This window comes from Suricata suricatta, chromosome 10 (genome assembly GCF_006229205.1).
Source record: "Suricata suricatta isolate VVHF042 chromosome 10, meerkat_22Aug2017_6uvM2_HiC, whole genome shotgun sequence".
Classification (NCBI taxonomy): domain Eukaryota; kingdom Metazoa; phylum Chordata; class Mammalia; order Carnivora; family Herpestidae; genus Suricata; species Suricata suricatta.
In genome coordinates, this window is record NC_043709.1 from 49,321,068 (window position 1) to 49,343,929 (window position 22,862).

The window sequence follows — 22,862 nt, forward strand, 5'->3', positions numbered from 1 at the left end:
TATCTGAGGTGGGCCTGCACAAACGTCTCAGGGCCATGAGTCTCGCGGCCTGGGTGCCCGGCCCTGGGTGCTGTGCCCCCACTCCTGCAGAGGGGATGGCAAGCCTCATGTTAGGAGACCAAGCACCTTCTGCCTCATAAGCAAGGGCTAGGGGAGGGAAGAGGAAATCTCAAAAGAAGCTGTGTGCTCAAAGAAAAGAATGCCAAATGGTGCTCAAGTGGCCCGTGCAGGCGTTTCCCACGGCTATGTCCTTTCGCTGAAGTTATAAACAGTTCTGGATCTAGTCAGTAGCAAAATACATTGAGGGCCAGGGCCTCTGTTTAAGCAAAAGAAGAAAAATATCGATAGCACAAAACTGCCCTTCTATTCTTTTTTTGAAAAAATATATCTAAGATAGACAATTCTGAGTATTTTTTTTTAACAAGCTGTGCATTAAGTACACTTGTTTCCACGGCCCTCCGTTCCCCTACAGCTCAGCGTGGTCTGCCTGGGCTGGGCTGGCCGGCCCAGGGCCTCCCTCGGCGCCGCCGCTGCTATCTGCCGGGGTGAACGATAAGGAAGCTGAATTTATGCAGTATCTTTTGCCGGTTGGACGAGGTCCGTCATCAAAAATGTGCCCAAGGTGAGCCCCACACTGAAAAGAGAAGAGGAAAACAGTAAGGGGGAGCACGCACAGAGCAGGCTTTGAGAGGAACCCACGTTCCGCCGTTTAAATGGATGACCAGCCTGTAGAGAAACGATGGAAACCATCATGGATGATTTCTAATCTGCCTGTCAATAGCTGCAAAGATGGATTCTGACAGGCGCTGCACCACATGCTGAGAATAAAAAACACCAGAACTGTGCATATCAGAAATCATTTCGGAGCCACTGTATTTTTTGATCTATGAAGTCTCTCAGCCAGCTGAAAAAAGGACTACAGTAATTTTTTGAATTGAGTTGACCCTTGATCTCCCCTTGTAAGAAACATGGCAGAAGAAAATCTCCCCGTCTCCCCTGCCCCCACTGGCATTACTTTTGGCTTTGGATGGGTGGGTTTCAGATATGCAGAAGTCCACTGTAAAAGATACTGTTTAACTGGCCATGACGGAGGTGATGTTTGCTTTCATGGGCAGTAAAACTTAACATCAGACAAGCACTGGATGTTCTTGGAACCCAGCAAAGCAATGGCAAGGCTCAGCAGATTTATGTCATGGTCACCAGGACTGCAAGTATGGCAAATAGAAATGTCACCAGCCCGCACGATCGTTTCATTCCGGCTTCCAGTAGGTGGAGTGCTGCTGGCTTCTTTACCCATGTGCATGCTCTTATGTGGAGAAGCAATATGCTCAAATCCACACTACAGACTATCCAACAGACTCAGGAAGGAGAGGAGGGCCAGAATCCAGACAGAAGCAGAAGGAGGGACGACTGGCGATCATGGTATTTAAGAGATATCCATCCAGAGATAGTTTCTACAGGAAGGCTGGCTCAGTGAGAAAGCGCTGCGCCAACCGCTCCGATGCTGGGTATGGCTCCAGGTGACAACAGCAGATGTCATACTTCTCTATCCCGCACCCTTTTTCAGCAGGGACAGGGATGAGGGATATGGAGACGTTAGTGCATCATATTCAAACAGGCTATGAAAACACATCATTCGTCAGGTAATCTAGGAAGCTAAAACCGGGGGCAAATGATTTCCATTCATTCATTCAACAAATATTTATAGAGCACCTGCTACATTCCAAGCACTGTCTCAGACACTGGAGATAGAGATACGGGCAACAATCCGTGGCCTCACTGAGCTTACGTTCTAGCAGGAGAGACAGGTAATACACAAAGAAATAAGCCAACTTGTCAAGTGTGGTAGGTGGAAATGAATGCCAAGGAGAGGGGAAAAAAGAGAAAGTGATATGGAGTGTCAGGTTTGGGGGCTGATGTTGTAGGCACAACTATGAGGGCTGCTCTCCTGGGGTAGTCTAGAATATAGAATACTCTGGAATAAGAAGCCAAAGGAAGTGAAGCAGTAGGTATCTCAAGGAACATTTCAAGCAGATGGAAGAGTTAAGATTTAGGAAAGAACAGGAGAGAAAAGGCCTATAAGATGATTTATTAATTCTCACTGTGCTTGTTTGGTGTGCAAAACACTTATAGACTATAGGGGAAAAAAGAAGGAATTGACACAGAGGTTGAGGTCATGGGCCCAATGGAGACAATGAGAGAGAAGTGAAGGATGGTGCTCATTACAATGGAAAGAACTAGAATCTCAGTTTTGCGACTCAAAGGGCTACACTCGATTCTCCAGGCTTCTCTAGTTATTAATAAATAGCACAAACAGCAACTCTGACTATACAGCACCTCCATGTTAGAAGTGCATTCTTATTTTACTGCCAACATTCTGTGTCAGCTTATTAAAGAACTAAAAATGAACCCTGAACTGATTTGATCTATTGCCTGGAAAATATGAAACAGGCCTAAAAAAACAAATCTTGCACTATTTTACCACATTCTACGCAGGTTTAGGTAATATCAAGGCTGACAGCTCAGATTGTTTTTCCTTTCTATAAACAATTGAGGCCAAATTTTCAGGCATCAGCAGCTAAGATGCACCAGTAAAAATACATATGCTCACCCAATGGACACAGGAAAACACCTATTTCTGTCTGCCAAAACAGTCAGCGTGCCGGCCAGCAGGAACTAGTGCTCTCGGTGACCAGTACGTGTACACAATTATTGATCTCACGTGCAGCTCTGGCACTTTGATCACTTGGCATCTGAGAGGCTTCCAATGGCTTTTCTGTTTGTGATTTTTTTTTTAACAAGAGAATACAGCTCTCTGGCAAAATAAATGATGTTACCTTTATTAATCCTCTCTTGGGCATATTTAGAAAATGGTTTGACTCACCTTACTCTAAAAACAAAGCATAGTAAGGATATGCTTGAAGCTATTTATATGGTCTTCATTTCCCAAATCATCTTGAAAAAATCCAAATTAGAGTAACTGAATGTATTGAAATGAGTTGGCCATTGGTCGGTAGTTTCCTTTGCTAAATCTAGAGCTGGTGTCTTGGTTACACAGAAAGAAAAACACAGATTCTAGATGTCCTTAATCCAAAATGAAGAGAGAGGGGGCGTGAGGAAGAGAACTTATAGTTAGAAAAAGGCATTGGGTTAAAAAAAAAAAAAAAAGGCAAAAGTGTTGGGGAGGGGGTAGGGAAACCCTCGGAAAAGGTGTGAGTCCCCTACACACCACAGTGATAGCTTCATCATGCTGGCCACAAGGTGTTCTGGAAGCTTCACACTGAGCTCGGATAACTGAGGGAGGAGCGGCATTTCCAATCATGGCCAGGTGTTGGGTTTTACCTGCGCCACAACTGCCGGCCTGCTTCGCAGAGCATCTGTCTGCGGGAAGTCTACCCACAGGGCGGCATTTCCGCTCTCTGCCAGGTACACCCAGTCTCCCCTACAATAGGTTTAGCCGGTTTCTTTCAAAAGTGCCGGAGCCCTGAAGGTTCCTCCCTGAGGGGAGCGCACATGGAGCCCATTCTTTCCAGCTTCTACCCCTGGCGGAAGGCTGGGATGATGAATGCAAGTTGTCAGTGATGCATTGTTTCTTCAGCCGCCTGCGAGCTTTGCCCCCGCCAAGCCCCAGCCAACGGGCAACGTGTTGGGATCTCAGCACACCTGCTTGTAACGGAAACAAACTGGCCGCCCAAAGAAGAAATCTCTGAAACCTGCTGCTAATGATTTATTTCAGGGAAAAATCTTTACTGTGCATTTTGCAAGTTGTTTTAAAATGGTTATGCGTTTGTTTTATGGGGAAAATACAAACTACAACAGAGTATTCTAGCTCTCATTCTGAAAACAACAGGAGATAACTGTTCAAAAGAAAAATTTAATAAAATTCCTGAAGGAATCCTTATCACCTAAGCCTCCCACTCAGAAAAGCTACCCACTAAAGAGGCTGGGGAGAGCCAAGGCAGAGGGGACGCCCCCCTACCCCTCACACACACAGAACATCAAATTTAACATAATTCCTTAAAATCTGACTGCAACTCTCAATCGTGTGCATAAGAAACACAAATAGTGCATTCAACACAGTTACGTTTTGGCACACTGATGTATTTCCAACTGTCCTAGAGGGGTTTCTCCTAGCTCTTCCTAGGATGTTTGGGGCTTTATTATTGTCATTTTCTCTTAAGTGTTTGATCTACAAGATGAAGCAGTTTCAAAGCAGGCCTTTTACACTTGGGCACATGGGCCAGGATGAGAGGGAGAAAAGAGTTAGAGAAGAAAAGCAGTTTACTTTGCCAGTAGTATCCTGTTTTCTCCCACCGTTACTGAAGACACTTGTGTGTAAGTAGGGCTCTTTTCCTCTGTGCTTGTGATATTAATCTTTTGCCAAGGAAATGATTGTGAAGTCACCAGTTTAACATTATGATTTTACTGAGAGATCAAGAAAAAGAGAGATGGGCTGTGAGTCTGAAACCCTATTGTAACACATGGGTATCTTTAATCATCAGCAATATATGAGTTGTCATCTGCAAAAGATTAATAAGGTTTGGGGTTTTACCAAAAACTGCTTAACTTTTGAAATAGTCTGTCTTGGTGGATATTTACCTTTCTGTTGACTTGGCTGCCTTAGAACAAATTAATGATGATCGAAAACAAACTGAAGGGAGCCCACCACAGCCCACCATTATTCCAGCAGTAATAGCAGCAGTCATAAATGGACGCCAACTTAGGTAAACTCCGGGAATCTGATGGCATCCTTAAAGATGATTACAAAAAGTTAAGTGATTTTCTGGCCTCCCACTTGCTGCAGATGTAGAATTTTGGTCTAAAGGAGGGAGAATTCCCCAAGTGTTACCAGGAGGGACTCACTTCTCTGAACTGCAGCTCTCACTGTGCAGTTCTTATCTCTGTGCAATGAATTTAAACCCTGACAAAGCATTGCTTAACAGGCTTGGGGCAGAGGAATCAGGGGAAGCAGTCAAACAATTATTCATAGTAGTCGGTGAAACTGGGGTAGACACAACATAGTGTATCACTAGCTGAAAAATGTAAAGTCAATAAAATTTTCAAAAATTCTTTATAGCTGAAAATTATCTGAAAATTACAACAGCAAGGAAGAAGAGACACGTGCCCACTAAAATGTGCAGATTTAAGATAAAGACCCTCTTTGAAAGAGATAACTAGGATACAATTCCTCAATTCAGTAGGTAGAATAGTAAAGGAAAACAAATATGGTTAGAACAAAAATCAGAAGGTAACCAGGCCACCTATTTCCTCCGCCAGCAGGAATCCTAACCGAAGGCACTGAAGAATCCCTACCACCCTTGCTTATTTTCTGCTCTGTTAACTTAAAGATCAGGCAGAGTGCTAGGTTTCTTATGGAGTGATTCTTTTAGAAGGACCTGATTGCAAGGTTTCTCTGAGAAGTGAGGACAGTACTGAATCAATCTTCACTTTCCCAGTGAAACCTTACTAAGATATTATTACTGAAGAAGTCACGGGACACATGGAAAAACTACAGTGTGGTGTAAAGAGTGTAAGTTACGGCTCCCAACACGTTTACAATTCCTACCCATATACGAGGCCTAATTCACTGCATAGCGTGATCCACATCACAATTTTTAAAAGAAAGAAGAAGAAGAATCCTAAGGACCCAGGTGAGAATTAGGGGCCAATAAACAAACAAACAAACAAAATTGCCAAATTGCCAAGCAAGTAGGTTGAGCATACTGGTTCTGCCCATGGAAGCCTAGGCCATCTGTCTAAAGTGGCAGGAAGAGGGTCTTCATGTGTAAGAAGATTCTTCATGTGTAAGACATCTAACAGATTCTTCATCACACAAACCACCTCAGTGAATTCAGTCCAGAGTAGGGACCTGCCATGTGGACTCAAAATGTAACAAGAAGTTTAGAGAGAGGAGAAGCAAATCAGATAGGTTTCCTACACCACTTCCCCCAACGATGATGGGAAAAGTGTGCATAGGATGAGAAGCTATGTAAACTGAAAGAACAGAGGCTAAAAAAAAGATAAACTGATAATGAAAACTAGTGTTAAGAATGAGAAACTAGGAAATAAAATCCAAGTGGTTACTCTGGTATGGAAATCATTAAATTGGTTACTTTTTTCCAAGCCAAGATAAAAAGGATGAATGAGAAAAGGGAAAAGAAAAATACTAAAGAAAAAGGTAGAACAAAAAGAAGGTAAATGTCTGAATGAAACACACATAGTAAAGGAAGGAAAGACGTTCAGCACACTTTAATTCAGTGAGCTATTACTGCACTTAGGAGGCAGACATCCCCCACTCTGCCCACATGGAGAAGAATCCAGCAAACATAGCATTCTTTAGGGCTGGAAGCCGATTATTTTCTCCATGAAACTTACTTCTCAAAGCATGTAGTTTGACACATGCCTTAATAGAACAAATCTCCCTCCCTCTTCCCTTTAAATTTAAGACTTTTATTTAAGAAAGAGTCAAATGCTTTCCAAATATGAGAAGTAAAGGTGTTGGGAAAAGAAGCCCAAAGGAATAGCTCAGTGTCTGCTCCTCACCACTTAGGAAAGGACCCAAAGCTACAGTAACAGTTACCTACGTCTTTGACCAAAAAGCTGGGAGCTGTGCCTGCTTTAGCTTAAGATTTTTTATTACTGTTGCCTGATTTGGGAAGTTTGTAGGTTCCATTTGTCTTTGGTCACTGTAGAACACCTTCATAATGCTGTTGTTTTTTTTCTTGACCACTACTAATATTATCTCTGTGGTTGGCACAGAGAAAGGAGGAAGTTTTTCTAACTGTGAATTTTAAGAATTGGTCACAGAGACATTAGAGACTAGGGCATAAGAAAAGTTGTTATGCCTCACTTTTTCTGTGCCTTTTCTATCTGGTTTTCATAGGACTCAATGTTTGAAAGTGGGTCTGAGTAAAAAGGAGAGTAGTAGTCACATCACAGCCTTTAAGGTAGCTTTAAAAAAACAACAACTGTTAGTCTTATGAGAGGTTTATTAAGTGCTACTTGCCTAAGTTACACATTACTAGGTACCATCCTATCCAGTTCCTTTCTTGTCGAATATTTTAGAATCCTGGAGAAATACTCATAATTAGTTTTTGTGGCTGTTATAAAAACATCAATTAAGATTCAATTTATTTCAAAATTGAATTGAATTAAACTAACTGCCAGAGATCATAGAATTTTTTTAAATGGGGCTCTCTCTGGCCTATCTGTACACCTGCCTCCCTGCCTGCCTGTCTCAGCACCACAGAGCCCTCGAGCTAGAGGCCCAACGTTGCGTCTCAGGTCCGCCACTTAACTCTACGTAGGTTTCCACAAGCATAACTGCACTCTTTGTGCCTCAGTTTTCTCAGCTTCAAACGTAAGAAAGAATAACAGTATGTACTGCACAAGGCTATTTTAAGTGTCAACCACAGCAGCTTTCAAAAATGCTGATATTCAGGCCTCACACAAGCCGACTAAATTTGAATCTCGGGGGTGAGACCCAGGATCAGAAAGTTCCACCATCTCCCTCAGAGACTTATATCTTAGAAATAAGAGTGAACTGAAAATATGACTTAGATAAAATATGAAGTCTGTTTTTCAAGGGAGAGTGTGGTCTTCATAGTTAGAAGACAGTTAACTTGCCGCATTTTTTTTTTTAAAAGAAAGTACAAATTCATCAGATGGTTAGGTTCTAACCAGTCTCCCTCCCTACTTGGTAGTAAATATGCCACCTACTCCCTCAAACCCTCATGCTTGATGAAGGGGGTTAAAGGGCAGGTAGAAGAATGTCGAGGGAGGCCCACATGGCAATCGCTTTGCTATTTCAGCTGCCTGATGGTGCCCCCTTTACCTCTGATATGCACAACAGAGCTCTCCCAACAGAATACTGGGTAATATCAATGAATTTCAGTGCCATAATACTCAGACTTTATACCCCACTTATTTAAAGCAGACTAGAACAGTACCTTCTACTCTAGAGTAGAATGGGCAGTCGCTCCTATTCTGTGTACTGAAGGTCCTGGCTATGTCTCTGGATTTAAATACAAAATACTCTACAAGTTCAAGTCCTTGATTGTGAGAGATTAACTATTTTTGCCTCTTCAACCCATGCTCATTTTCTCCCTTAGAGTCAGCCCTATTCTGGGTAGAGAAGAACTAATTAGAACATGCTTGGAAAAAAAAGAGAGGTCTGTCTACCAGGAGAAGTAGAGAAGACATTACCTTATCATGTATTCTCCCTTTGGCTTCTTACAGCCTACCACAGAACTTCCTCTTTGCACCGCCATTCCCCAACCTCCTGCCTCTCACCCACACAGGGAAAGCTGTTTCTGGGTCTTCACTGACCATGTTTGGATCATTACCATTAGAAGTATTACAATGGAACAATGGGTGCTCCGAACTGGAGGGAGAGGGCTGTTAACTAACATCAGATTATATAAAGCCACCTGGCAAACCTTCCTATGTCCTAAGAATAACCCATTCCCTGCTGCACTGAGTCAACTGAAGATGATTTTTCCTACCAATGTTTTGGGTTTTTTTTTTAATGGTGTTGAAGCTAATGACTGGCATTTAATTGGACTTGGTGAACACCCGAAGACTGAGATATCATCAAGGCATTATAGAGACTTCATTGCGCTCCCCTGTCCCTTTTGTGATCAGTCACTTGTCCTGAGTTGCTCTGTTTAGCACAGCCAGGGTCCTGAATGTGTTTGCAATGCCAAGTGAGCAGCATGTTGGGTTGTCGGGTGGGGTGACTGACCTGAGAGCAGCTTGTTTCCACCCTGTGCATCCCGAAGGAAAAGTCATCTGTGAATGTGATTGCGTCAGAACTGATCACATCGTGGAATGAAGGCCAACCTGGGGCAGCGCAGCACGAGAGCAAGACAGAGAGGAGAGAGATACAGCTTGGGTTAGAATACACTTTTAAGGAATACTGTGCAAAAAAAGACAATCTTTAGTATCACGCTTAACTTTTTCAATCTAAAAAAAAAGGGTCAAAAGCTGAAGGATAATATATTTCATAAGAGTGAAACTATTTATTAAGAATAACCTTTTCCTCACATTCAGATTATAGTTGCATTGGGATTTTGTGTTTCAAGAACCGTTCTTAGCCCATCCAGTAGTTTTTAGAACACTCCTGAATTTATAAAGCTGTCTCTTGGCACTTTGTCTTATCTCTCTTCTTCAGAGTCACTGGGCACTCACGATGGGTCTTACCCTGTGACATTTTCCAAAACATAATCCAACTGTTCCAGCTGTTAACTTTTCGATGATTCCATGCCTCTGTAGGAAGCATGCTTTTTTAGTACTTTGTATGGTTAATATTTTAAAAATGAGTATTCCACAGTTTCCATCTTTATCTAATTTCTTGGGACAGGGGTATCTGGACATCACAGCCTCTCTCTATATTATGGGCAAGAGGCTTGCTCACTTCCTAGAAGAAAGCCAGAGAGCAGTGTTCTCCAAGCATCTCCAGGGAACATCTTCTCTCAAAGAGCATCTTGTTCCAATTTTCATTTATTCTCATGATTTTTAAAATATGCACACTGCTTTAAGAAACTCAATGATAAGGGCCATAAGATTGTACAAATGTTTATGAGTATACGGTCAGGTTTTATGTTCAGTACTTATAGGCCTGTTTTTACATATTTCCAGAAAATTTGTCTGGAGTTACTGAGCTGAAGCCCAAAATGATGGAAGAGGTGCGATGTTGCTGAACTGCTGGTACATTTTTTTTCTATTTCAGAAGCCAAATATATTCCTGCAGAAAGGAGGAAGCCCTTTAAAAACATGGTGCATTGTGTTAATACACCAACTGAAAGAAAACAGAATGCAGACTTCAGCAATATGATTTCCAGTTTGAAACAAAACAAATTGGCTCGGGCCACATTTTTATAAGAAACTCCCCCCAAGATCCCCATCCCCCACTATGCAACAGTATAGCTTTCACATTTGGTGCTGGATCTAACAGCACCCACACTTTCCAGTTCCTGGATTTGAGTTCAAGATTGCTGCAAAGCACCAGAAAAACCTTAACTTTCTAGATAGAACACTCCTCAAAAAAGTTAGGCCAAGACATACCAGTATTCTTAAGGAAACTTCCTCTCCCTATTTTCTAAATTCTAAAGAGAATCTAAACATATTCTAGGCTACAGTTTTTGGTTTGTAAGGACTACTTGACACCTTTCCATCTTCTTCTTGTTCAATGGCAGAAGTCCCAATAGCTAGCAATGAGAGGCTTAAAGGTAATGTTACAAGACATTGGAAAATAACTTAGCCATGGAAAGAAAGAAGAGAAGATTCTGTATTTTTTAACCTCCCAGGTTACACACAACTCATTCAGTTGCAGTTTTATGGCAACTAATATCATGGAGGGACATATTTGATTCAGTGGGAAACAGATGAAAAGTTAGGAATTTTGCTGTTTGTTAATTAACCATAAAGCTACCCCCCAATACACAGACATTTTCCTATTTGTAGAATTCAAAACAAGTATGGAGAAATGTACATAAAATATATATATTTCCCCCTCCCACGTTCCCTCTTCATTTTTTTTTTAATGTTTATTTATTTTTGAGAGAGAGAGCATGGGAGCAGGGCAGGGGCAGAGAGAGAGGGAGACAGAGGATCTGAAGCGGGCTCTGTGCTGACAGCAAAGAGCCCAATGTGGGGCTCGAACTCACAAACTATGAGATCATGAACTGAGCCCAAGCTGGATTTTATCCGACTGAGCCACCCAAGCCCCACCTCTTCATCTTATATACACTTCTCTTGTCCTACTTATCATACTGGATTTTTGACTTATTTGTTTTCACGTTTTCCTCTCTGACTAGGTGGTGAACAGTTTGAAGGCGGAGTCTGTAGGGATAAGAAAATGAGATGAATATTTATGGTTCATCACAGAGTCCCACAGGAGAGAGAACATAAAATCACATTCCTTTTTTACCAGCTAGATTAAGAAATAAGAATGCTGTTTTTTCAGTAGGGTATATACAACGTGGCACAAACCTCATAATGAAGCCTCTTTGTAGGTGGAACAAGCTTATTATTTCTTCAGGAGGGTAAATCCATGAAGATCACCTAGCTCACTCCCTTAACAGAATGTTTGGTGGGGAGGAGGGGGAGAGAGAGCAGAAGACGTGGTACTTGCCGATGGTACACAGGCGGTAAGCGGCAAAGACAAAGCTAGGATCTGTGTGTTCTGACTTTACTCTAGGGCTCTCTTCTCCTGTTCTGCTTTCCTCTTCCATAAAAGGGCAAGACACCATTCACTTCAATACTCCAACAGAAAGCCGGCTGCAGGTGTTAAGACTGGACGGTAGTTACGTTGTGTCACTTAGGGGCTTCTAGGTTGCAGTGGATAATGAATGTACCCTAAAGAATACGGATTCTCTCACTAACAACCAATCTGTTCCAAGAGTAAGTCCAAGAGTAATGACATAAATGTGTAACCTAGTTTGGGACATAGATATTTATTCAGTTATCTAAAACAACTGCAAATACTTAGAATCTCACCTTATGTAATAACATTGAGAAAGGTATCAATTCTATTTGGGATTTCTTAATTCTAATTTGTTCCTAATAATTGTGAATCATTGCCTATTAAAACTTTGGGAAGGGGAAGGAACTGCTTTCCTTGAATGAATGAGCTGTTAAACCACATAGCTATACATTTTGTCTCTGTGAATTAAATGTTTATAGAATTTTCCAGAAGACTATATTCGAGACTAGATGAGGATGAGGTATAGTGGCATGGAGTAGGGCCTCTCAAAAGATTTCAGTGTTTCTAGGAAAACTGTTGACACTTGAATAGTGTATTAGTTATTTCTCATGGCATTGTTTAAACATCAGAAGAGACACTAAAAACTAACCAAACAAAAACATTTTTTCAAAACTCCCCAAAATTCAGTATTTCTTTGTGCTGTAGAAGAAATGCAGTTTTCAAGATGGAATATTTCATATGTCATTCAAATCTTCATTAGTGGAGATTGACAAGGGCAACTATGTTGAAGACTATAAATAACCCAGTGTGCCGGAACACATTTCAAAAGAGAATCATGGCCAAGTTCAATAAGGTTAACACAGGAGAACATAGAATTCTTTTGCTAGGTCTCCCAGAAAAAGTGAAGCTCTACAGAAGGAGAATCCATCAGAAAAGTAAGTCCTTTCTGACAATCAAACTAAGAAGGACCTTTACCCATGAATAAATTATCTCATGGCCGAGAAGCCACAGAGATGACAGCACTTTGAAAGCGGAATTCCCTCATCATGTGAAAGTATTTAAAGGAGGAACTCTTCACTGCTGCAGAAATCCTCAAAGGAAACCCTGCCCCCACTCCTAATAATAAGGAAAGTGCTTCAAAGGGTGATAGGCAAGACTGAAGCAATCTGGGTCTTGTTGAGAAAATTATCTTGAGCAAAAGGGGGAGGGGGATGTGTTTATGTCAGTTTTGACATTAAAGAAAGATCATCCAGCCTCCTTTCTCTAGGATTTCCCTTTTGGTCTTCTCATCTAACAAAACATTATTTGTTTTGGATGTATTCCATGCACTTCTTAAAATAACAGCCATTTGAAAACCTGTATAAACAGAGCTGGTTCACCCCACCCCCAATACATCCCTTTGTTTCTATTTGATGAGGTTGGATTTGGGTGTATTATCATTTTATTTCTAAAAATATAAACTGTTCTTTTTAGATATTAGCCTGTTATCATCAAGAATGTCTTCTATTCAATAAATGGATTCTCCCCTCAAACACTTCTCGCCTCCAGAGAGATATAAATACAAGTACAACAACTAAATCAGCCAAGGTGACTATAGGCAGTCCTGCTTCGGTGTGACCCAACCATCAGGCCACGTTAATCTGCAGACATAACTTAATAGTACTGGAATAATAGGAAACAAATCCAGGATATGTTCATTTCTATCCCAAATATAAGAGCAAGTGGCCCAGTTTGTGAATAGTAGTAGATCCTTGGCACTTGCTATCATCTACACTAGAATGGATTTTTTTTAAGACTGCAGTAAAAAGAATTATTCTTTTGACTCAAAATGTGGCTCACTAAAGCTGCTCAGAGCCTATGTAAACCCAGCCCTGAATAGTCGCGTAGCTTTCTTCACTTCACGTAGTGGTGTTCTATTGACGATTTGTAAATGTTTCATTCTGCTTCCTGAGAAAAGTTTTCTCATCTCTCTATCCCAACCTTTTCCTCCTTCCTTTCAAAAGTCTTTGAAACAAGCTGTCAAAACCAGCAACGTCCTGTAAACAAGCTGAAGTCAACCCCATCTGTACCATGTCTAGAAAATGTGGTCCTCCTTCCTCTACTCTTAATTTTACAAGGATTGTTATACAGCTGCCATGTTCCCTGTGTCCCCCCACACCCCCAAAGAAAGATAAGAAACCTCAGTAAGTTAGCTACATGACCCATCAATAGAACACAACAGAAACTACCCATGACCAAGAATTCATTACCTTGAAATGTAATTACAAATATGTTATTATCTTCAAATGCAAAATCCGTTTGAACATAATAAATCCTAGTTGGGCTTTTTGGATGATATTTTAATAATGATAAATATTTGAGCATGATTTTGGTGAGACACACTGGACATTTACAGATCTGTATTTTTCTCTATGTACCAATTCCCACAGCTCTATAATTCTAGGACCATATCTCAGAGTTTGTAGCTGTTGTATCTCTGAAGCCAGAATCTGTTAACCCTCACTGACCACAATGTCTCTTATTAGCTACCTCAAGCCAAATAATACAACTCTCTATGAGGACCCCTGCTAACGAGAATTGTTTGAAGTTTAGAGCTCTTATTCTTGCCCAGCTGTTCACTTCAACTAACACTTTGAACATTAACTTCTATCTCATCTTTTTCTGGGGGGGGGGGGTTGATCACCTTTATTTTTTTTTATTAAATAGTTTATTACCAAGTGGGTTTCCATATAACACCCAGTGCTCTTCCCCACAAGTGCCCCCCTCCATGACCGATCACCCTCGTTCCCCATCCCCCACTCTCTCTTCAGCCCTCAGTTTGTTTTCAGTATTCAAGAGTCTCTCACGATTTGCCTCACTCCCTCTCCCTAACTCTTCCTCCCCTTTCCCCTTCCCATGGTCCCCTGTTAGGTTTCTGTTAAACCTATGAGTGAAAACACATGGTATCTGCCCTCCTCTGCCTGACTTATTTCGCTTAGCATGACACCCTCGAGGTCCATCCACTTTCCTACAAATGACCATATTTCATTCTTCCTCATTGCCATGTAATACTCCATTGTATATATAAACCACATCTTCTTGATCCATTCATCAGTTGGTAGACATTTAGGCTCTTACCATGATTTGGCTGTTGTTGAAAATGCCGCTGTGAACACTAGGGTTCATTTGCCCCAATGCATCAGCACTTCTGTATCCCTTGGGTAGATCCCCAACAGTGCTATTTCTGGGTCACAGGGGAGTTCTATTGATAGTTTTTAAAGGAACCTCCACACTGTTTTCCAGAGCAGCTGCACCAGTTTACATGCCCACCAACAGTGCAGGAGGGTGCCAGTTTCTCCACATCCTTGCCAGCATCTATAGTCTCTTGATTTGTTCATTTTAGCCACTCTGACCAGTGTGAGGTGGTATCTCAGTGTGGTTTTGATTTGTATTTCCTTGATGATGAGTGACACTGAGCATCGTTTCATGTGTATGTTGGCCATCTGGATGGCCTCCCTGGAGAAGTGTCTATTCATGTCTTCTGCCCATTTCTTCACTGGATTATTCGTTTTTCGGATGTGAAGTTTGGTGAGTTCTTTGTAGATTTTGGATACTAGCCCTTTATCTGGTATGCCATTTGCAACTATCTTTTCCCATTCTGTTGTTTGCCTTTAGTCTTTATGCTATCTCATCTTTAAATGTTGATTCTCCATTTCCCCTTAAAGACCCAAAGGTTAGGTAGTAATGAACCAAATATATGTATGTAGTTGAATATCAAATAGTGCAAGCGAAATACTCCCTTTCAATCCTCCCCACCCCTGCAAACAACCATGTTTAATAGGTATTAGGTTTAATTCTAAAAAATACGCTCCTACCTTAATTCCTTCATTTTCAATCTGTGCTGTCCAATACAGAAGCCACCAGCCACATGCCACAATTTAAATTTAAATCAATTAAAATTAAATAAAATCTCGGTTCTTCAGTCATACTAGCCATATTTCAAGTTTTCAACAGTTACATGTCGTTAACATGACTACTGCACTGGACAACACACATAAAGATATAGAATATTTCCAACATCATTTCCAGAGATAGAGAAATTCCCACCATTAGACAGTGCTATTTGACATTAAACATTGATTCCCTCCTGTCAATGATGAAGACAGAGTATTCATACTTTCATCAATCTCCCCTCCCTTCCCCCTTGCAATTTTTGATAGTTGTATTATTTTTAATTCTTTTAAAACTCTCTTTAATGCACCCCTTTTGAACTAGAATGTAAGTTCAATCAAAGCAGAATTTGTCAGTTTTGTCCACCAGTGTATTGTCAATCACCTAAAACAGTGCCTGTGACATAAGATGTGTTGCAAAAACTGATAGATGAACAAATGAATGCAAGACTATCCTATAGCTTAGTATCATTTGACTCTTCACTCTTTAAGATCGCTTTAGCACCCTGACTGTCCTTCTACCGTTTTCTCCCCATTCCAATGTTCAACCAGAATGAAGTCCTCTATGTTTTTCTACAGATTGATTCTGAGAGTTGAAAACTAGTGAACAGCTTTAGTATTATTATGGCTATAGACATGGGATTAGATCTCCTTCTCCACCGATCTAACTGGTATAACCCCAGGCTGCCTAAAGCCAAACAGATTTCCCTTCTTTTTACTGCATCACAATTAAAAGGCATGTCATATTTTCTTTATTTTTTGTTTGTACCATGACTTTCCTACACAATTGTACAAATTTGCTCTATAATTAAATATTTTAATTTTCAAATTTTAGTTAGAAATATTTCAACCATATGCAGAAACATGTAGGATACCTAGGCATCCATGCTTAACAGATATTAACTACCCAAATTTAACAGATAATATTTTTTCTGTATTTGCTGCAGATTTTTCTCTTTTTTCTAACAAAATAAAATGATACAGTTACAGCCAGATCTGCCTCCAACCTTCTCCCCTACCCTTACACTTCCTGGTGCCTCAGAGATAACTACTTATGTACCATTCCCACACTATCTTTGATTCATTTTCTACATATGTCTATACTCACAAACAATATAAAATGTTTTAAAGGTTAAAAATTTACATGAATGACACTGCATCATAAGTATCTTTTGACAATATTTTTTTTTTCACATTATTCCTGGTCTTTAGTTCTGGCTTTTTGTCTTTTTTTTTTTTTTAACAACATCATCTTCTTATTTTATAAATGAGATATTTCAAATACCTCTGAGAATATGAATTAGAGAATTGTTTTAATTTTGGTTTTTCTATTATTCTCTAAAATATCTCTGCGTCCTCTGGGAAAATTGTTCTCTTTTTCTTGGCTTTTGTCTTTTTTGCTGTTGGTTTTCCTTGTTCGACCATTTCTATTTAAGAATGGAGGTCTGGGTCAGTGGTCCCATGGCCGCTGACATAGGCTTCCTCTGCTATCAGGTACACTGAGGGCTTATTTCCTGATTTGTTCTTAGCTCTGAACAGAAAGGCTGATGGGGGGCTCTGGGGACATTGTTGTCATTTGCTGAAGAACAAGCGTAAGTCCCAGAGTTCTCTGAGTACCTGCCCAGGGAATGGCTCACTCTGGTGCACAACACCTCACTAGCAGTCCTAACGCTCCCAGACAAGCTGCTTAATATCTTTAGAGAGCAATCTTCTAGGGTTTTTTTCCCCTGTGGGTAATTGATGATCTGCCATTCTAACCATGAATGTGAGGAGGCTGTAAGACTGGTCTAGCTGTTCTTTAGACTTTCAGGTAAACAGCTTGTTGTCAGCCTCCCATTTTTCTCATGACAATTCTGCACTCTGAGCCCCTCCATAATTCTGCTGAGCATCTGGGCAACAACAGCTCCTGTATGTATTTTGGGCTGCCGCTTTCTTTAATCGGTCATGCCCAGTAATGCATTGCCAGCCATTTTTTTCTTAGAAAAACTGGTTAAAACTTCTTGTCTGCTCAACACCCCCACCCCCACTCCAAATCTCTTTGTAGTGGGGTTCTTCTTCTTTTATGCCTCCTCCTCCCCTTTGTCTTTTCATTACTCTCATTTAAAGAGTTCTCCTGGGAGATAGGGTAACAAACATGTACGCTGAGTCTATCATCTTGAACAAGAAGCTGAGGTTTCTTTTTAACAAACGGTAGGTTTTGGTCTCTTGATCTAATATTTTACAGGAAGAAGCAACAGATTTCAGGCATTGTAATTTTTCTACTAGCCACCATTATAATATTTTTTGCCCTACTGATAAAACCCAAAATCAATGTAAGGTGTAGCCGCTTTAACTGGCTCAGACTTGACGCTGGCTACGAAGTGATTCTGGACTCCATGGATCGGCGTAGGGCGTGTGCAAGGCCCTCTCAGTTAGAACCACAGCAGGCAGGCCAGTCTCTTCCTAGAGCGGGTTCGGCGGGAAAAACTTTACAGAACACTTTTCAACTCTATGTTTGATCATTCCTTATGGTGTGAGGATCTATCGTATGTCTGCCCTCTTGTCACTGCAAGTATAAAGACAAGCATCCCTCTGTGTGCTGAGGACATGATTTTATTACTGCAGACAAGCAGTGGCTCTCAAGAGGCAAACTATTCTAGTCAAGAAAGTGGTTCAACAGTCATTAGGACCAAAAAAACCCCATTGTTTTCGGCAGACATTCTCCCATGCTTCATTCAGCTTTATTAAGCAGTGCCTCAAATAAAAATAATACTTAAAATACCCCTCTTGAAAAACAGGAAGTTTAGGATATAAAAAATAGCATAGATCTACAGCCTCTAAAAACTCATGAAGATAAAAAAATGTTCAAGTGCATTTTCAAGCATTAATTTTATTTTGGTTACTGATTCCCTTGCTTTTTCATCTTGTCATCTACATCCACGAACCTGTATGTAGTGCTAAGTGGCGGTGGCATTTTGAATGCCAGAAACATGTTGAATGGCATGATGATTGGACCACGTGAAGCAGTTTAGTAACATGAGCCGATTGGTACTTTAGGAAGATGGTTCTGGAAGCAGACTGAGGGTGGGGAATAAGAAGATAAAAACAGGTACATCAAGGGGTGCCTGGGTGGCTCAGTTGGTTAAGCCTCCGACTTCGGCTCAGGTCAGATCTCACGTTCGTGGGTTTGAGCCCCAAGTCGGGCTCTGTGCTGACAGCTAGCTCAGAGCCGGGAGCCTGCTTCAGATTCTGTGTCTCCCTCTCTCTCTGTCCCTCCCCCTCTCATGCTCTGTCTCTCTCTGTATCAAAAATAAATAAAACATTAAAAAAATTTTTTTAAAAAACAGGTACATCAAATGGAAGACTGTGTGGGAACAGAAGTGATGAAGCTCTAAATGGAGGCTGGAGAGCGGGAGAGACATTATTGAGAGGTTAGGAGAGCACAGTTCACTGATTTGGGTGGTACCTCCTGGGGAGTGACAGAGAAGGGAAGGGTCGACTTACTGGTAGGCTTCCTGCTTGTATGACTAGCTGGGTCATGCTAATCATACGTGTTTTTCAGGGAAAATAAGAAAATCCATTTCGTGTGGAACTATATGGGAGGCTGAGGGAGACGTGGGCTCAGAAGTGAGACCCTGGCTAAACATACAGATGTGAAATTCATCAGAGCCCAGAAGACAGCCAGGTTATGGATGAGGATACGGAGAAGGGCAAAACAGGAGAAGCAGACAGGTATTTAAAAGGTGAACTGAGAAATAAGAGTCAGTGATGGAAAATAAAAGAGAGCATTTCAAGACATAGGAGGAGGTCAGGGACAGCGTCAGATAAGGGAAAATCGATTCAAGTTGGAGGACAGTCAGCAGTGACGTAATCTACAGAAAGGACAAGTCGAATAAGATCAGGGAGGAGACTGCTGAATTCAACAAGTGGGAAGTCTGGTGGACCTTAGGAAGAGCCATTTTAACTCACCGACAGAGGCCGAACTCTGTTGGGCTGAAAAGCCTATGTGCAGTGAAGCCCCTAAACAAAGACTGCTCTTCTAGAGCCTGGCAGGGAAGGAAGGCGCGGTGGCTGGGCGGCTAGGAGAGCATAATGACGTTTATGTTAACTTGGACACTGGGGGTCCCTCCCGCCGATTCTGCCTTTCTGTGTTTTCTAAAGTGTTCAAAATTTCACAGTATTTTCGAATGGGATTCTCACAATAAAATGAGTAATATGAAAATATTCAGACATGCTAAAAATCTTCAGCACGACTCAAATGCTTCTTAGGATATTGAACAGAAGCTGTATTTGAAGAAAGACTAAAATAAAATTCCATCTCTAGGATCTTTTTTATCTTTGGTTTATTTTTAAGTTGTTTGTTGCTATTGTCTCTAATAGCTTTTAATCTACCAAATGAGAGTAAGTGGCTACGATAATCTGTTTTGCCTTTTGGCACAAAGTAGGTGCTCAACAAATAAGATTAAACACGAATCCAGAGCTTTAATTCTAGTCAAGTTCTCCTGCCAAACATGTTCACAGCACCCAAAATCTTCTCTCCAAAGCATCTATCATGGTTCGTAGTTACTTATTTATATGAGTAATTTTTTTTATTAATGTCTGCTTCTTTCCCCAAGCTCTGTGAGACCATGATTGCTCTTTTTTGTTTACTGGTTTATTTGCTAGTATATCTTCAACAGTTCACTCATAAAAATATTTACTGAATGAATTAATAAAGAATATATCATTTCATTATTTAACAAAACTGGACTATTAAAAGATCATACTTAGTTTAGATATGCCTATCACTAGACTAATCAAAGACACTTTTTTTAAAAGGCCAAGAATTTCTATTTTGCTTTAGGCAATTTTTTTTACAAGTATCAAATTTAATACATTGCGTATTTTCCTACCAAAACCAGTGTCTTTCTTCAATCTGATCATCAGTAACTCTTTCTTTAGAAAGCATATAGTCTTATCAATCATAATCATGTTGGGCATTTGATTACTAAGGGACAAGATGACCAAACACTGCCAAGAACAGAGGTGTCCTTTTGGGCAGTGAGAACATCTGGTATCTATTCTCTCTCTGGAGATTAATAATGTAGCTGTATTGTAGTGGGCTTTACTAATTCCTATGAGCCCTGCACAGCATTTTTAAATAGTTCCAAACACACATGATCTCTAATTGGCATGGATTTCATCCGCAGTTTTCTTGCAATCTCAAAATATCTCAGAAACTCCTAAGCAAGAATTGACAAGGGCAAGCTTCTCTGTTTCCTTTGAGGAGGCAGCTATTAATAATTTTTTTTTCAGATTCAGTAAAATTACTGAACTCAAACCATTTCAACCAAAAAACTGAGGAAGGGGACTTTATTTTGCCTGGCCTGAACACTGTCTATTGCTACTTTAAATCATAGTTAATGTTTTAAAAAGTGTATCTTACACATAAGTCAGTTGTAGACTTTTAGCATCAAAGGATCTGAGCAACATCACATGTAACGACCTGACCTTTGGCTATAATTTCTAAGTGCCATTAAAAAATGTCTCTCAAACTGGTTTTAAATTTAGTGTTGACCTAGTAACCTTGATCTAAAAACATTCAACTTTAGATGATTATTTTATTTTGCTTCCAAAAGCTCTTCAGTCCAGTGAGGCATCCATTAGGAAGCTTCACAGAGGGTTGAGTTTGCTCAGAATTTATTGGCTACATCGAACAGGAAGATGGTGATTTGGGTTGCTTGCTGAGTGAAGATTATTTACTGTGCTTAACTGACCTTAAGAATGCCAGGAGGGATATAGAACAGGGAAATTCAAAGAAATACAGATTCTATTCTCAGCGACATGCAACCCAGACTAAAAGTGAAATAATGTTCCATTCAGTTGCAGTCCTGAATTAGGTCTATTCACTACATAGCATCATTTGGGACTGTAAAACTATTACTTACATTCTTTAGTTGAGTACCTATCAAAATTTTCAAATAATTTCTCTCTTAAATATATGTACCTGATAAAATATGTAAGACTGCTTCTTCTGAGGGACTTGTCTTGAAATTCTTTTACTTATCTAATTTTCCTCCTAATTTTTTTCTCTTTCTGAAACCTCTCTAAATTTCAGAATAGACTTTAGATTGTTATTCTATTATATACTTCTAAGTATTACAATCTGAATAAAATACGTCCTTGTTTTCATAAATGGATGATCCTTCACCCGTCCACATTGCCTTTTTATGATGCATCAAAACTTAGTTCCCCTACTATAATTTAAATTTCTGACAACCCATCTTGCAAAAATATTTTGAAACACAACAGATCACTAAAGAAAGCTGTTAAACACAAATATTTTAGAACAAAATAATTGTTTGTACAACAAAAGATGTTTTGCCCTTGTAGCAGATACATGGCAAAGCTGAAGCAATTTATTAACCATTGTCCATTCTCTAACATATTAAAACTTTTAAATAAGTTTCATCAAAAAGGCATGAAGCAAACTACATCAAACCAAGGCATACTCTGATAACTAGACGTTCTTTTTAAAGTCCTTTAGGGAAAACTTTTGCTGACACTCAATCCTTATTATTCTGCTCTTCTTTTTCATATATTTAATCATATTCTAATACACTATAACTTACTGTTTACATTTTTTTGTTTGTTCGTTGTCTGTAGGAGGGGATTCATTTGTTCCTGACACATTTGAAGCTCTCAGAAGGATGCCTAGTAACATTCCTGTTACTCTGGAAATCTGGGATTTAAATATAATCCTTGCGTTTGTCTTGAAAGACACACTCACAAAAGTCTTTGTTAGAGAATTACTTATAGAGTCTCTAGGTCACTTACTAATATTCATTGATGATTTAGGCTGACAGTATTTTCTCTACCAAAAATTCCCACCTGCATTCTAACCCACTCTTTGAGCCCTTTAGAGAGGTGAAACCAAAGTATTCTATGTAGCCAAGGTCCTATACCAAGCAAGACCCATGGGTACAAGTGGTCTTTGCAATTTGAAAGTCTCAATGCCTTTACTTCTGACCACTGGCAAACTTAATGCATTAAAAATTAGATGTTATCACATGAAGAAAGTTGAACTTCAGGGATAAAATAGGTTAAAGTGGTATGGTACTGCACAGATATTTTAATTTGGCCCTGGACAACCATGATAGAAAACAAATGAGAAAAATTCCATAAAGGTATAAGCATATCCATAGTATATTTCATGGCCTATAGGTTGACATATCGTTCTGTCAGTTGTGCAATAATACTCAAGTCTTACCCCTCTCAACCACTTGTTGTTTTTCAAAAAAATGTTTAATGTTTATTTATTTTTGAGAGAAAGAAAGAGAGTGAGCAAGAGAGCATGAGTGGGGGAGGGGCAGAAAGAGAGGGAGGCACAGAATCTGAAGCAGGTTCCAAGCTCTGAGCTGTCAGCACAGAGCCTGACGTGGGGCTCAAACCCACAAATTGTGAGCTCTTGACCTGAGCTGAAGTCAGACTAGCCACCCAGGTGCCCCTCGACCACTTGTAAATGAAGGAAGGTGCAGGCACAAGATTTAGCTACTTAGTACTAAGCAGGCACTAAATAAATGTTAGCTGAAAAAGTGAACCAAATTAAGGCTGAAGAAAATATTAACAAAAATTATGAAAACGGTATCACACGATATCAATATCTATATTTCAGACATTTTTGACAAAGATCACCTCTCAAGCAATTATTGTTCTTTCATCATGATAGACCAGCGCATAGCACTCAATAGATGATACTGTCTCTTGGT

General features: G+C 40.1%; 1 protein-coding gene across 2 annotated transcripts in view; it reads right to left on the reverse strand.

Annotated features, from left to right (window-relative positions):
- Nucleotides 1–396: 396 nt before the first annotated feature.
- The window catches only part of MSRB3 (methionine sulfoxide reductase B3), a 159,032-nt gene continuing 136,566 nt past the window's right edge, over nt 397–22,862 (reverse strand). For both annotated transcript variants that reach the window (XM_029954874.1, XM_029954877.1), the window contains 2 exons: nt 8,744–8,841; nt 397–634 (listed from right to left, as the gene is read on the reverse strand). In XM_029954874.1, the coding sequence (XP_029810734.1) occupies nt 467–634; nt 8,744–8,841 (266 nt within the window). In that variant the 3' untranslated portion in view covers nt 397–466. The remainder of the gene's footprint in view (nt 635–8,743; nt 8,842–22,862) is intronic.